The sequence below is a fragment of the Pogonomyrmex barbatus genome, unplaced genomic scaffold, assembly GCF_055798465.1.
Source record: "Pogonomyrmex barbatus isolate J1 unplaced genomic scaffold, ASM5579846v1 scaffold8, whole genome shotgun sequence".
NCBI lineage: Eukaryota > Metazoa > Arthropoda > Insecta > Hymenoptera > Formicidae > Pogonomyrmex > Pogonomyrmex barbatus.
In genome coordinates, this window is record NW_028297182.1 from 812,755 (window position 1) to 825,990 (window position 13,236).

Consider the following 13,236-nt stretch of genomic DNA (forward strand, 5'->3'; position numbering starts at 1 on the left):
GAAAAAGCTGAAATATGCAGTTCAAATTTAATATGTGCGGCTGTCAATTGGTATTCATCATATGAAAATTAATCTAATTTATTAATCTCTCGAATATAGTATATACATTAACAATAACATATACATATTGTCAAATCTAATACAGTACATACATATCATTAAAAGTTAAGCGAGATTTATTTTTAATAGATGATTGATCGTTATGCTTATACCATCTGTTTCTCTAGTCGCATCATGTAGAAACACTCACACGTACTTATATTATATCATATCTGCATTGTCATTTATCTCTAATCTTACGAGATTGTGACAAAGTCTTTGGTTATACTTTCTTAACAGTAAGAGTGGCTCAGAATGCTGGTTTTTGACAATCTTTGTTTTAGGGAAATAAATATATATTTACCATTTTTTTTCTTTTCTATTTATCTGATCGATCTGCTCAATTTCTAGTTATCCAGGAGAATGCTTTTAAAATGAAATATGCTATAGTCGCGATATACAGAAATTTGTCTCTCTGTTGGCGATGTAACATGTCTAATTCAAGTGCCATCACTCGGCGGTTTAATTTACCTACTTGGCGACGTAGATGCTGAACTTCTTCACTGGGTGGCAGAGATACGTCGAGAGCATTAAACGAGGGCGTTTGTTCTCTGCAGAAAAACAACAACAGATAAGAAATAAAATATTTTGTGATAGATTATAACTTAGACAAAATAACAATCAACTATAACGTTTTGCACCTGTGTCTTGTTATCTGCGTTTCCACATTATATGTTCTAGGTGTTACATCCACTGCCTTAACAATCTCATCGTGATCTGCCGGAGGATCTTCTTCATCCACCGCTGGGAAGTAGTGATTGTCCAAAGTCAAAATTCTTGGAGGTGTCTATTGAAGAACAAATACTTAATAATGTTGTCATCTTGTAATATTTTTAATATATTACCTGCACTCTGACTATTGCAGGTTCAGTGCGCATCACAGCGTTTTCTAAAACAATTTCAGGTGGTGGTGCTTTAGTACCAACATGTTGTTCTTGTCCTACAATGAATAAATTAATGTAACACTCATATAGAAGAACAATAGTAAAATCATATTTCTGTAACAAATGCAAAATATTTCAACTAATTAAGACAATCTTACCAACGACAAGAATCCTATCTGGCACATGCATTTCAAGTTTTTCCATAGTAGGTATTTGACTCCACGTGGCTCTACTTGTGACGGCGATATCCTCGTTTGTGTAATCACCGTTTACACGAATGCTCTTGGGAACTTGCATTCGTGTGTTGATATCCGCAGGAAAGGTTGGATCATAAAAGTTATCTATTTCTCCATTAAAGTGTGTTGGACTATGTGTCTTTGACATTATAACTGAAACTGTATTTTTATTATAAACATAATTCTAATAAAACTATGATATAAAACTAAAACATACTACCATAAAATATAGAAAAGTATTATCATTTTGACAGAATGAATACAATAAAAATATCATAGAAAATATTTTACTAAACAAGGATATTTTTCAAATGAAATGACAGTTTATATGTGACAAGCTAATATAATGTGCAACCATGAATCGTAATGTATAACGAACAAGTGAAAAAGCAAGCATTTGCAGATACTCTGACATAATAAGTTTTGTGTTTCAATTTATAAGAAACAGTGCTTAACTTAAGCAGACAAATTAATGTCAATTTCTAATAAATATAAATTAACTTTAATTTTGATTTAACTTACTCTTTATCTTTTCTTTTAATTGTAAAAATTAGATAAAAATAAAGAATAAATTAAACTAAGGTTACAGTTAATCTATATTAGTAGAAAGGAACAAAATACAATAAAGGTGATATTTCCTTGTCAATAACACATCTCACACAGATACAATGACGAGATATAAATCAGCATTTTATATTTTTTTTTTTTTTTATCACACTTAGCCATGGCAAAATGTTAAATGCATGGTTAGGAGACATTACCGATGGTTCAGGTTGCTCCGCGATATCATCCGCGATTTCATTATCATTCGCAAAATGATTGGAAATTAGCGCAGATCGACGTTTAATGACCAATCAACGAGTGTCGTTACTCGAACGTTTCACGGAAAAAAAAAGAGGATATTTACCCTTTCGCACTTCGTGGTTCGTTACACATAAAACTCCGCTGTTTCTGAAGTTCGTTACGAATTTGACGGATTGAAATTCGAGCATAGAGCATACAACGTAGATTACGTTCCTTTTAGTCCCGGCCTACAAATGATTTAAGCCTTAAGCCATGAGAAATGAACGAATCATAGTCGAAGAATAGGAGAATAATCGACTATGATTGGTCAATTTCTTATGGCTTAAATCACCTATTGTAGACCGGGACTTAAATCTTGTATCCACGATGCTATAGAAATTGATTCGAGATCTCGGATGGAAAGAGAATTGACCAATTGCGTTTGAATAATTCGATCAATTAACCAATGTGATTGATCACAAGGACTAGATCTTTTAGATCTAAACAAATATATCAGTCGAAGACGAGAGTTCAGCAAGCACGCGAATCCAGTTAGCAAACCAGCAGGAAAAAAGTATCGTGTGCTGCTGGCTTAAGGATGCCATCACATGCGGCGTAACTTGCTTAAGTGTAATCTGCGTATTTTAGTATTTTATTAAAACACGTTATGCCATTCTGAAAGCCTTCTTTCACATAGAGTATTTCGCGGAATTTCGAGAAATGCGTAATTAATATAACCTATTACTGATTAGGGTTTCTGTTGTACTCTCTAACAGAAATGCTAAACTAATTTGTGATTGGTTTTTGTAATCTGCGTATCTGGAAAAGTACGCTTCATGGGGAACCGAGACTTTATGTATGAGTATGTGTACGAACAAGTCAAATAGATGTGAACCTAATCTGTGAGAATGTATTCAGAAGTCATTATGGACCCTGACCTATTGTTATTAAAAATATGGAAGCGGTAGCAAAAGTGGAAGAAGAAACAATCTCAACAACAAAATTAGACGATATAATATTTTAAAATTGTTTGAATGAATATGAAACTGATGGTATATCAACAGGAAAAACCTCGTTATAGAATGTGGGTGCGTCCGATATTCGCAGAAAAACGAAGATTATTACAGGGTGACAGTGACAATCTGGTCAAAGAAATGGAATTTCAAGATTACGAAATATTCTACAATTATTGTAGAATGTCCATAGAAATGTTTAATTAGTTGTTAGATATTGTTGGGCCACGCATTGAAAAACATAAATTAATATATATATATATATATTAATATATATATTAATATATATATCTTTATTATTAATTAATTTGATATGATGATTTAATTCATGATCATTATTATATTAATTAATTAACTTATTCTGATTTGATCTTTATTCATTTTGCCAAAAAGCTCTGATTATTCACTGTATGTGTTTCTTCCGCAAAAAAATTAGATTCAGCGTAACAATAATAGCGTAAAGTAACTAGGCGGAATTTGATGTTAAAGTGAAATGTGATTGATCGGCGCAAGTTACGCTTACGCAAGTTACGCCGCATATAACGGTACCTTTGAGGCTTACTACTTCTATTGTAAACGGACCTTGAACGATTCACTCACATCACACTCGAATCGAAACGCATTTTCAACTCGCGAGATATCGCGACGTTCTCTTGTCGGGAAAAATTTATTCTCCCGCCAAAACTTGTAGAATCATCGCGGGACGAAAGCAGACGAAAGTCTTTTCTGATAAACACGATATTTAGGGAAAGAATAATGGATGATTCGCAGCGTAAGTAAATGATTGAGCGCAATGCGAAACGGTGATGCATTTTTAATTGAATATCACGCTCAACGTTGAATAATAATCGCGAGAGTTGTAAATGTCTTTATGTTCGATCTGAATCTTCGTACCTTTTGTTTACATGTATTCTTGTGTTGATGATTCAATAGTTCAATCAGTATCAAATAAATTCCTATAATTCTTGAAAAAACAGTTTTTTTACAAATAATTTTTGTACAACAGAATGTATTGCGTTGCGCACTTATTATTTTGTTGTTGCAATGGAAAGAATTATTGTACAGATTTAATTTGCTGAATGATGTTTTAGCATCCACATCTGGTAGATCCAAGCGTCAGAAAATTGATAAAACTGGCAGGTTTTCGGCTCTGGAAAGATTAAAGGAAGCTCGAAGTGGTAACAAGCGCAAATACGAAGTTGAAGAGATAGAGAATGTTTATGATGAAGTAGATGAGAAAGAATATAGTAATACTGTTTTGAAACGTCAACGAGACGATTGGATAATCGATGATGGTATAAAAATTTTATCTTTCTTATTTTAGAGTCAAAATGTTTTATTATAGCAGGTTTAAATAGATTATATTGAAAAAATAATTTACTTGAAAGGTATCTTATAAAAAATTTAAATCTGCTTAAAGATATAGAAAAATATGTATACATTAAATTTAAATAAAAATGTAGGAGAAAGTGGTTATATAGAAGATGGAAGAGAAATTTTTGATGACGATCTGGATGAAAAAAGCATTCAAGAGGCAAGGAAACAGAGATTTAACATGGCTGGCCCTAGAAAAAAAAGAAAGGAAGAAGATAAGAAGAAAGGAAATATTCAAAGTATGATTAGAAATATGCCTTCTAAGAAGGATGCTATTGTACCAATCAAAGATGATGATATTTTGGGAGAACTGCTCAGCGAGATTTCTGAGAATAAAAAAATAACAAATAGCCCTAAACCAGGAAGCAACAAAAACAAATTTTGTCATACTATTCATTCTGATGTTACGTAAGTAATAAATTTTGTGTATTTATATGTATTTTGTTTTATACTAATTTTATGGAAATTGGATATATCTGTATATTAAATTTATTATAGACAAACATATCAATCTTCATCTACAAATCAAAAAGCTGACAAGATAATATGTGAAAAGACAGAAGAAAAAAATTCTACAATATCTAACAATATTGCAGAAAGTGCAAGTCTGATAATTGAGGATGATGATATTGCATTATTTGATGCTCCACAAGAAAAGAATATAGAAAAACCAAAAGAATTAAATAATTGTTTCAAAGTTGAGAGAAAAGAATTCAAGTCACTAAATAATCAAGACACTAAAAAAATAGAATCCAATACTATGCAAACTGCAAGTCAGATTATTGAGGATGAGCCTAGTCCTACGATGGATCTTAATGAATGTGTTGGAGATGTAAGTCATCTCTTTTTTACCTATTATTAATATAAAACTGTAGCTATATATGAAATACATTGCAGCTGTCAACTATAGATTTCGATGATGGAAGTATGGACATTGACTTTTCGTCATCGGCTGACATTAAATCTCAGAAAAATAAAATAGACATACAAAAAAATACATGTAAAACTTCCATTAAAAGTATGAAAATTGGTCTTGCCGTTGACTTGATAGCGCCACAACTAGTCAAAACGAAAGATGAAGAGGAGGTATTCAGGTTTTATTATTTGGACGCATATGAAAACCCTTACAAGAATCCTGGAACTGTATATCTGTTCGGCAAGACCTATGTACCAAGTCATGATACATATTGTTCATGTTGCGTTATGATACATTGTATTCCAAGGAGAATATATCTTTTGCCTAGAAAATATGTACGTATATCTTTCAGTAACATATTTTTTATTATTTTTCTAGATTGCATGTTTTTATAGCTATGAATTTCAGATAAAAACTTCAAAGAACGACGAATCACAAATAACTACTATGGAAGATGTGTATAAAGAATTTGATGAATATGCTAATAAAGTGCGTATAATGGAGTTTAATTGTAAAGAAGTGAAGAAGCATTATTCGTTTGAAAAAGAAGGTACACCGAAAACTTCAGATTACTTGGAAGTCAGATATAATGCGCGCTATCCAGCAATCGATGCCGACTACTCGGGTCGAGCAATAGAACGTGTTTTTGGCACCACAGTGAATGCATTAGAGCTGTTACTTATAGAACGAAAGATTAAGGGGCCTTGTTGGTTGGATGTTAAGAATATATCGCCTACCGTAGGACGATTTGCTTGGTGTCCACAGATAGTATGTAAATGCATTTATTATATGATAATAAAAAAAAAAGAAATTTAATACAATCTATTCTATATTATAATGCAACAGGTAGTTACTTCAGACATGGAGAATATATCGCTGTGCTCCCAAGAAAAAGCTAAGCCTCCAATAATAACAGCAACTCTCAATGTAAGAATGTCTTTGAATGCAAAACTACAAAATGAACTAGTGATGGTTGTTGTGTTAATTCATCATAAGTATAATGTCGATAAGGAACCACCAAAGCCGCCTTATGATCGTCAGTTTTGCTGTAAGTATAATTTTGTATTGCGTCATTTACTAATTGTTTAATTTATCATAATTAATAATTTAATTAACATTTCAGAACGCCAATATTTTGTTGTTTAAAGAAGCAAAGGAAAAAAAATTTTCATAAATATTTAAATATAAAATATTTATCGTTTTATATCCTTAAATTGTAGAATTATTTTTTAATTCATCTGCTGATACACATTAATAAAGACTGTGTAATTCTTTACAGTTGTCACACATCCACGAGACACTCCGTGGCCGCGACAAATTCGTGATACTTTTCTAAAAGTGCCGAATGTCGAAATAATAAAATGTGAAACCGAAAGCGAGTTACTTGAAGAATTATTAACTTTAATGCAGAAAGTGGATCCCGATTTAATAATAGGCTACGATTGTGCATTCCAATTTGACGTTTTAATGCAGAGAATGTTTGCCTTGAAGGTATCTAATTGGAACAGAATGGGAAGATTGAAGTCAACAACTCCTCCTCTACTTAGAGTAAGACATAATTTATTTCTTTTAAACCATTGGATTAAAAGAATGAAATTTATGTATTTATATCTAAAAGAATTCTTTTATTTATAATATAATCCAAATATTTATACAGGGAAAAATAATTCTTAATCAAGCGTTTGTTGGTCGCCCGATTTGTGATATACAAATCTCAGCAAAGGAATTAAATTTAAAAGTTAGAAGTTACGATCTCCAATCACTTTGTAGTGCAGTAAGTCGTATAATATTGTTGATGCTATATTGTTTATTCAATCAAATAATTTAATTTTAATCAATCTTTAGGTATTAAAAACAAAAGAACATGAATGTAGAGAAATCACACCAGCGGAAACTTCATCTTTCTATAATACAGCAGACAAGGTGTTAAATTTAATACATATAACATTAAAAGAAGCGAAATATATTATAACTATAGTGATGGATCTCAACATTATACCGCTAGCACTTCAAATCACTTGTTTAGCAGGTTCTTTATTTTCTTCATTCACTTCATTTTCTTTCTTTTTTTTTATATGTAATGTTTTAATTATTACTTTCAATTAATCCTTGTGAAAATTGAATATAGGTAATATTTTATCGAGGACATTGTTAGGTGGAAGAGCGGAAAGAAATGAATATTTGTTGTTACATGCCTTTAATTTAAAAGATTACATAACGCCAGACAAACGAATTGAAAAGAAAGGACGAGACGATGGTAAGATCTAAATATATATCATTATTATGTTATACAAGAATATTGTACATTAGATTACTAATGTTAGAAATATGTTAGATGGTCCCCGTAGAAAAGCTGCAGCATATACTGGCGGTCTGGTACTTGATCCAAAGAAAGGTTTCTATGACAAGTTGGTATTGTTGATGGATTTCAATTCTCTGTATCCGAGTATCATACAAGAGTACAACTTGTGTTTCACCACCGTTCCTGGTGCGGCGTATTCTGACGTTGAGGTAATTTTCTCATGTACAAACGAAACCGAGAGATAAATGATATATTAAGTAAAATATAACTTATATGGTGCAGCAATTGAGTATTCCTGAGTTGAATCTGGAGCCAGGAGTGATTCCAACAGAAATTCACAAGTTAGTTAAAAGCAGGCAACAAATCAAACAACTCATGAAAACACCAAATTTATCGCCGGAACAGAAAATGGACTACCACATCAGGCAAATGGCGTTAAAACTTACTGCCAATTCCATGTATGGATGTTTGGGGGCGACGCATTGTCGATTTTATGCGAAAGGTCTCGCTGCTTTAATAACAGGTAAAATATAACAGGTATTTAAAATGAAATCTGTCGATATATAAAACGTTCATTATTTTTCAGCTAAAGGTCGGGAGATTCTGGAAGACACGAAACACTTGGTCGAAAAATTGCAATATGAAGTAATTTATGGCGATACTGATTCCCTGATGATAAATACTAACATTTTAGAATACGATGATGTATTTTCAATCGGCAGAAAGGTGAGAAAAACATCCCGTTGAATAATTTCATAATCTCTAGAATTTTATGCATAGTCGTTATCACATTAACAATATTACAGAATTGAATATTTTCTAGATTATGCGCGAAGTTAACAATCGATACAAAAAAGTTGAATTAGATATCGATGGAGTATTCCGATATTTATTGCTCTTACAAAAGAAGAAATATGCTGCAGTTACAATGTCGAAATTGCCAAACGGTCAGATACAATTGGCACAAGAACATAAAGGTCTCGATATTGTAAGAAGAGATTGGTGTCCATTGGCCTGCGACACTGGAAAGTTAGCAGATATATGTCATGATATTTCTACAGATTAATTTCATTCATTTCATAAATCTTTTTTTTTTTTTTTTCTTTCAGAAAAGTTTTGGATACACTTCTCTGTGATCAGTCGAGTGAAACGCGTCTGGAGCAAGTCATACAAATCCTGCAGAACGTTGCAAAAAATGTGAAAGAAGGAACAGCGCCACTGTCATCATTTGTTATCACTAAACAATTGTCAAAAAATCCAGACGCATATCCAGATAAAAAGCAACTGTCTCACGTTATGGTGGCACTTAGATTAAATAAAGCAGGTGGACGGATGTGGAAAGCTGGTGATACATTGCCATATGTTATTTGCGAGGTTTCTTTTTCATTTTACTGATTATCAAAATGAAAATGATAAAAAGAGATAGAAAAATGAAGATTGCTTTTATTAGGATGGAACTGATGCGAGCGCGACGGAACGAGCGTATCACATTGACGAAGTGAAGAATAATGAGAAATTAAAGGTGGACGTTAATTATTATCTGCTGAGTCAAATATTTCCTGTAATCTTACGAATCTGCGAGCCAATTGAGGGTATCGACGATGTTTTTCTAGCCAACAATTTAGGTATTTCCGAATTATTATATTCTAGAAATGGAAAATGCAAAAAATGATACATATTTAATATACTAATTCATTAGGTTTACAATTTGTTTACAAACCTAAGACAATAGCGTGCGAAGCAACTTTGACTTTACCATTGGCTATCAATGATGACAGATTCAATAATTGCCTTCCCTTGACGTTTAAATGTAGAAACGAGCGATGTAATACGGAAATAATAATTAAGGATACTGTTACAGAATTTGTAAGTATCTATTTGTAGTATCTATTTGTAAGTATCTCTTCTGTTTACTAAATTTTCAATATGTATAGCATTCTGGTCGGCAATTATCACTTAGCATGTGCCCCAATCAGGATTGTAAATTACCACCTTGGAGATATGCAAAAGTGATACAAAATGTAGTTCAGCTTGCCATGAGAAAGGCAATTACTAAGTACTATAGTGGTTGGTTGGAATGTGAGAATCCACTTTGTTCCAACAAAACGAGACAATTGCCATTAGATTTCGCAAAAAAATATCCAGATTGTCCGATGTGCAAAGATGGTTCCTTGAACCGAATTGTGAGTTGATTGAAGTAAATTTCATAAATTTCTACTCTAAGATTATATGATATTAATACATGTTTATATGTTTTCAGTATTCTGGGACAGATCTTTATAACCAATTGTACTATTATCATAAAATGTTTGATATCACTCAACCAGTTTACAAACGTAATCTATTATCTTTTATATTAATATATTATAGTGTCTGGGAAGAAAGAATGAGTTTCTCAATTTATTTTTAGATCTGCTGACTCAATGTCCGCGAGATATGATAGCCGCGTACAACACATTGAAAGAGGCGGTTCACAGACAATTGAAACGAAGTAAATTCTCGAGTGTAAATCTCACAGGAATATTCAGCAGTATCGGTGTCAATTTCACAGAAACGTTTGTTACTGCTGGTTCGCGAGAGGATTTCGATGAATTGGAAGATCTGTCCGATGACACAGATAAAGAAGTTTAAGGAGAAACATATCGATTATCTAAGAAATAAGATACAAATCAAAAAGACTGTTAGGGAAAACAAATTAGATTATCTTTATTCTTATACGTGATGATCCTGTGAACTTTTCTCATCCATGAGTCCATAAGATATCCGATAAGAAAAAAAAGGATATACTACGTCACATATGGTGGCAATCCAAATTTTTCTGGTTGAAATTTTTCGAGACTGTCCAAAACCAAGGTTGCTTCGTTTGTATAATGTTTGGGAAGCATTGGGTCTGGCACCATAACAACCTGCATTCCGGCATTAAGAGCCGCTTTCACGCCATTTGGTGCATCTTCGAAAACCAGGCACTAAACAAATCGAATACTGTTTATAATCTATTTTTAATAGATTATAATCGTGCTTGAATTTCGAATATATAATTGAAAATGATAGTCCTGCATGTGATGATTCAATGATAGCCATAGATCACGTTACCTTCGAAGGATCTGGATTGTCAGGAAAACGCCTAGCGGCTGTGAGAAATATATCAGGTTCCGGTTTTCCATGCGTGACTTCGGAATCCGAGCCACCGATCACCTTGTGATGGAAAAGCTCAAAAAGCTCGCGCCAATGTATAGTTTTCAGTTCGTAGTTTTCTCGATCCGAACTCGTAGCTAATGCAATCGGAATGTTGTTTTCTTTCAGATGTTTCAATAATCGAACGGCGCCTATTGCCCATAACGGATCATACATATAGTTATAATAATTTAAAATAAAATTACGAATCGTTCGACATCAACGACATGTCTTAGACTTGATAATGCCAAAAAAGTGCTACCTGGCATAGGATTGGTTTGTGGAAACAACTCCTGATAGATTCCAATAATCTCTTGCTTAAATTCGTCCGCTGTTAACGGTAATTCCAACAATTTAATTATGTAGTCGGCAGTGTCTTTAGTCTTCAAACCCATCATATGTGCCTTGTGTTCCCAAGTGAATTCTTTGCTATAACGATTGGTGATACGATTGAATGCTTTGGTATACAGATGTTCTGTATCTGAAATGAAATGCGATAATTATTGTCAAATCAAAAAAATCAAGGATATTTCTGCTCTATCTTGATGCTTACTGAGTAACAAACCGTCCATATCAAAGATACAGTGAGTGACCTTATTGTACATAATGGACATTTTATTATTTGAATCTTGAGTTAAAGTTTAGAAATTTAAGCGTACCAACTGTAACGAGATGTAGCAGCAACGATGAACGAGAAGATAATGCTGCAAACCATATATTCTTATGTCAATTGCCTTATCTACTATTCTTTATCTATTACCTGTTATTCACATGTTACAAGATATATTTTTCTCTCTTTGTCAGATTAATGTCGAAACTATCGAAATTAGTATTTTTATAAAGAGACAATTGTTTGACACACTTTGACGAAGAAAGTGAAAATGAAATATATTTTTTATATGCTATGAAACTCTAAGAATAGTTTTTAAATTATATAAGATTTAAAAAATAAAATAAGAGCATATTTTTTAATATCACAATATTAAACTTTTAATATATTTGATATGTTATATATATTCATAATCATTTTGTATTAATCTCTAAGTAAATGAAAATATTCTCTAATATTTTTTATTGTGTAGAAAAGATGAGCAGTATCTTACGGTAAATAGTTTGTAAAAAAGAATTGTAAGAAAATAATATATATAATTTCACAAAGAATAACAATTCTTAGAATTAAAAATGAAATAAGTAAAATCTAAAAATGTTTTAATTTTATGTATACATAGATACACACACACACACACACACACATAAAAATTCAAATTCTAGAGAAAAGTTTCTTGCTGTTGGATGTGTTCAGAAATAACCTGAGTATACCCATTTTATTCTCATTATTCATTGAATATTAAACAAGAATAAAATTATATTGGGAGAGGGGGGAGGGCTTGAATATTACTATCCATATATATATATATATATATATATATATATATCTTTCGATACATAATTTAACCCTAAGCAATCGCTCTACAACACAGATTGATGTTTTTATCGACGATAATAAAAATTAAAATGACAGACATGTTCCCAAGTCGCACGACAGTTTTCTCTTGGCCGCACATTATACTCGTGTATTGGCATAGGAAAGGCTCACTTCAGTAAACTCACTGGATTATACACGCGATCGGCAGCCGGCAAATCAAGCGGCGATGAGGAGTGGTAGAAGAGATGAAGTAGATGTTGCATCATAAATCAGCCTGAAATGTGCATGTCTAATTCTGAACACCGATTTGATCAAGCTCGTTTCGCTATTTCTCCTTTTTTACTGAAATGATACTTGTCAAAATTCTGTCGTCTCTAATCGACTACTTCGACTACATCGACTACTTTTACTTCGCTAAAAGTGCACCACGAACATTGCCCCTTCATCGCCAGATGTCGATTCGCTGCTTCATCAACGAATTTGCGCAACGAGATCAAAGATCTTCGCTTATCTCACGCGAAATCGCAGATCGCAGACTCATTGAAAACGAATCTTTGAATCACATTGTTTCGAAGGGATGTCTGCCATGCAATCTTTTGCCACATACAAATGGTGCCAAGATGAGTTTTCTTGATTGATTGATTGATTGAGATGAATTTTCCATATTTTTCTTATTGAATATTGATTTTGACCACATTCCGATTAACTTTTGATAATCAACTTGCGTTTTATAGAATTATTGTAACTTTTTGTCATTTGAAAGAAAATGATTCGTTCTGACTACAAATGAAATTTAAAGGAGTGTTTCTTTCTCTTCTTGATCTGATATAGATCTCCTATTCGCAGGATTACAGTCAGATCACGATTTATTCAGAATCTAGTCAGGTTGATAAGCTTGATAGATTCTCAAGTATTTTGTTCCTGGCTCAAAAAGATCCAGAAATGAGAGCCACTTAAAATGTTAGCCAAGATTTGAAATGATGTAACAGGTGACGTAAATTAATTACAGGTAGACCAATTATTTTCCAT

At 32.5% G+C, this 13,236-nt stretch overlaps 3 protein-coding genes across 6 annotated transcripts; 1 reads left to right on the plus strand and 2 right to left on the minus strand.

Moving 5' to 3' along the window:
• Positions 1–62: 62 nt before the first annotated feature.
• Tango11 (transport and golgi organization 11) lies at positions 63–2,284 on the minus strand. Of its 2 annotated transcripts, none has more exons than XM_011636476.2 (5): positions 2,127–2,284; positions 1,142–1,378; positions 945–1,039; positions 741–886; positions 63–650 (listed from the first exon to the last, which is right to left on the minus strand). In XM_011636476.2, exons 1-5 carry the CDS (start codon positions 2,209–2,211, stop codon positions 440–442), a joined length of 774 nt encoding a protein of 257 aa, XP_011634778.1. In that variant the 5' UTR covers positions 2,212–2,284; the 3' UTR covers positions 63–439. The 2 variants fall into 2 exon arrangements, with proteins under 2 accessions (XP_011634778.1, XP_011634779.1); XM_011636477.2 differs by lacking the exon at positions 2,127–2,284 and adding an exon at positions 1,981–2,120.
• A 592-nt stretch (positions 2,285–2,876) lies between these two features.
• On the plus strand, positions 2,877–11,495 carry DNApol-alpha180 (DNA polymerase alpha catalytic subunit). Of its 2 annotated transcripts, XM_089083666.1 has the most exons (22): positions 2,877–3,090; positions 3,707–3,787; positions 4,107–4,310; positions 4,479–4,797; positions 4,888–5,221; positions 5,287–5,640; positions 5,714–6,073; positions 6,152–6,353; positions 6,585–6,853; positions 6,963–7,079; positions 7,151–7,334; positions 7,434–7,562; positions 7,641–7,816; positions 7,890–8,130; positions 8,194–8,333; positions 8,431–8,636; positions 8,717–8,981; positions 9,058–9,232; positions 9,307–9,473; positions 9,542–9,790; positions 9,868–9,943; positions 10,018–11,495. In XM_089083666.1, exons 2-22 carry the CDS (start codon positions 3,772–3,774, stop codon positions 10,236–10,238), a joined length of 4,404 nt encoding a protein of 1,467 aa, XP_088939792.1. In that variant the 5' UTR covers positions 2,877–3,090; positions 3,707–3,771; the 3' UTR covers positions 10,239–11,495. The 2 variants fall into 2 exon arrangements, with proteins under 2 accessions (XP_088939792.1, XP_088939791.1); XM_089083665.1 differs by lacking the exon at positions 2,877–3,090 and having other exon boundaries at positions 3,104–3,787.
• LOC105425632 (pseudouridine-5'-phosphatase) lies at positions 10,289–12,131 on the minus strand. Of its 2 annotated transcripts, XM_089083684.1 has the most exons (5): positions 12,092–12,131; positions 11,441–11,485; positions 11,044–11,262; positions 10,701–10,933; positions 10,289–10,573 (listed from the first exon to the last, which is right to left on the minus strand). In XM_089083684.1, exons 1-5 carry the CDS (start codon positions 12,114–12,116, stop codon positions 10,394–10,396), a joined length of 702 nt encoding a protein of 233 aa, XP_088939810.1. In that variant the 5' UTR covers positions 12,117–12,131; the 3' UTR covers positions 10,289–10,393. The 2 variants fall into 2 exon arrangements, with proteins under 2 accessions (XP_088939810.1, XP_011634783.2); XM_011636481.3 differs by lacking the exon at positions 12,092–12,131 and having other exon boundaries at positions 11,335–11,475.
• Between the last annotated feature and the right edge of the window lie 1,105 nt (positions 12,132–13,236).

Excerpts from the sequence above, each read along its gene's own strand:
- Tango11 (XM_011636476.2), bottom strand. The coding sequence starts at position 2,211 with ATGCTCGAATTTCAATCCGTCAAATTCGTAACGAACTTCAGAAACAGC. Across the intron at positions 887-944 it reads CTGCAATAGTCAGAGTGCAG|ACACCTCCAAGAATTTTGAC; the intron begins GTAATATATTAA and ends GTTCTTCAATAG. Across the intron at positions 651-740 it reads ACGCAGATAACAAGACACAG|AGAACAAACGCCCTCGTTTA; the intron begins GTGCAAAACGTT and ends GTTTTTCTGCAG.
- DNApol-alpha180 (XM_089083666.1), top strand. Across the intron at positions 8,334-8,430 it reads TATTTTCAATCGGCAGAAAG|ATTATGCGCGAAGTTAACAA; the intron begins GTGAGAAAAACA and ends AATATTTTCTAG. Across the intron at positions 9,944-10,017 it reads CACTCAACCAGTTTACAAAC|ATCTGCTGACTCAATGTCCG; the intron begins GTAATCTATTAT and ends ATTTATTTTTAG.
- LOC105425632 (XM_089083684.1), bottom strand. The coding sequence starts at position 12,116 with ATGAGAATAAAATGGGTATACTCAG. Across the intron at positions 11,486-12,091 it reads AATAAAATGGGTATACTCAG|CATTATCTTCTCGTTCATCG; the intron begins GTTATTTCTGAA and ends TATGGTTTGCAG. Across the intron at positions 10,934-11,043 it reads ACAAACCAATCCTATGCCAG|GCGCCGTTCGATTATTGAAA; the intron begins GTAGCACTTTTT and ends TATGGGCAATAG.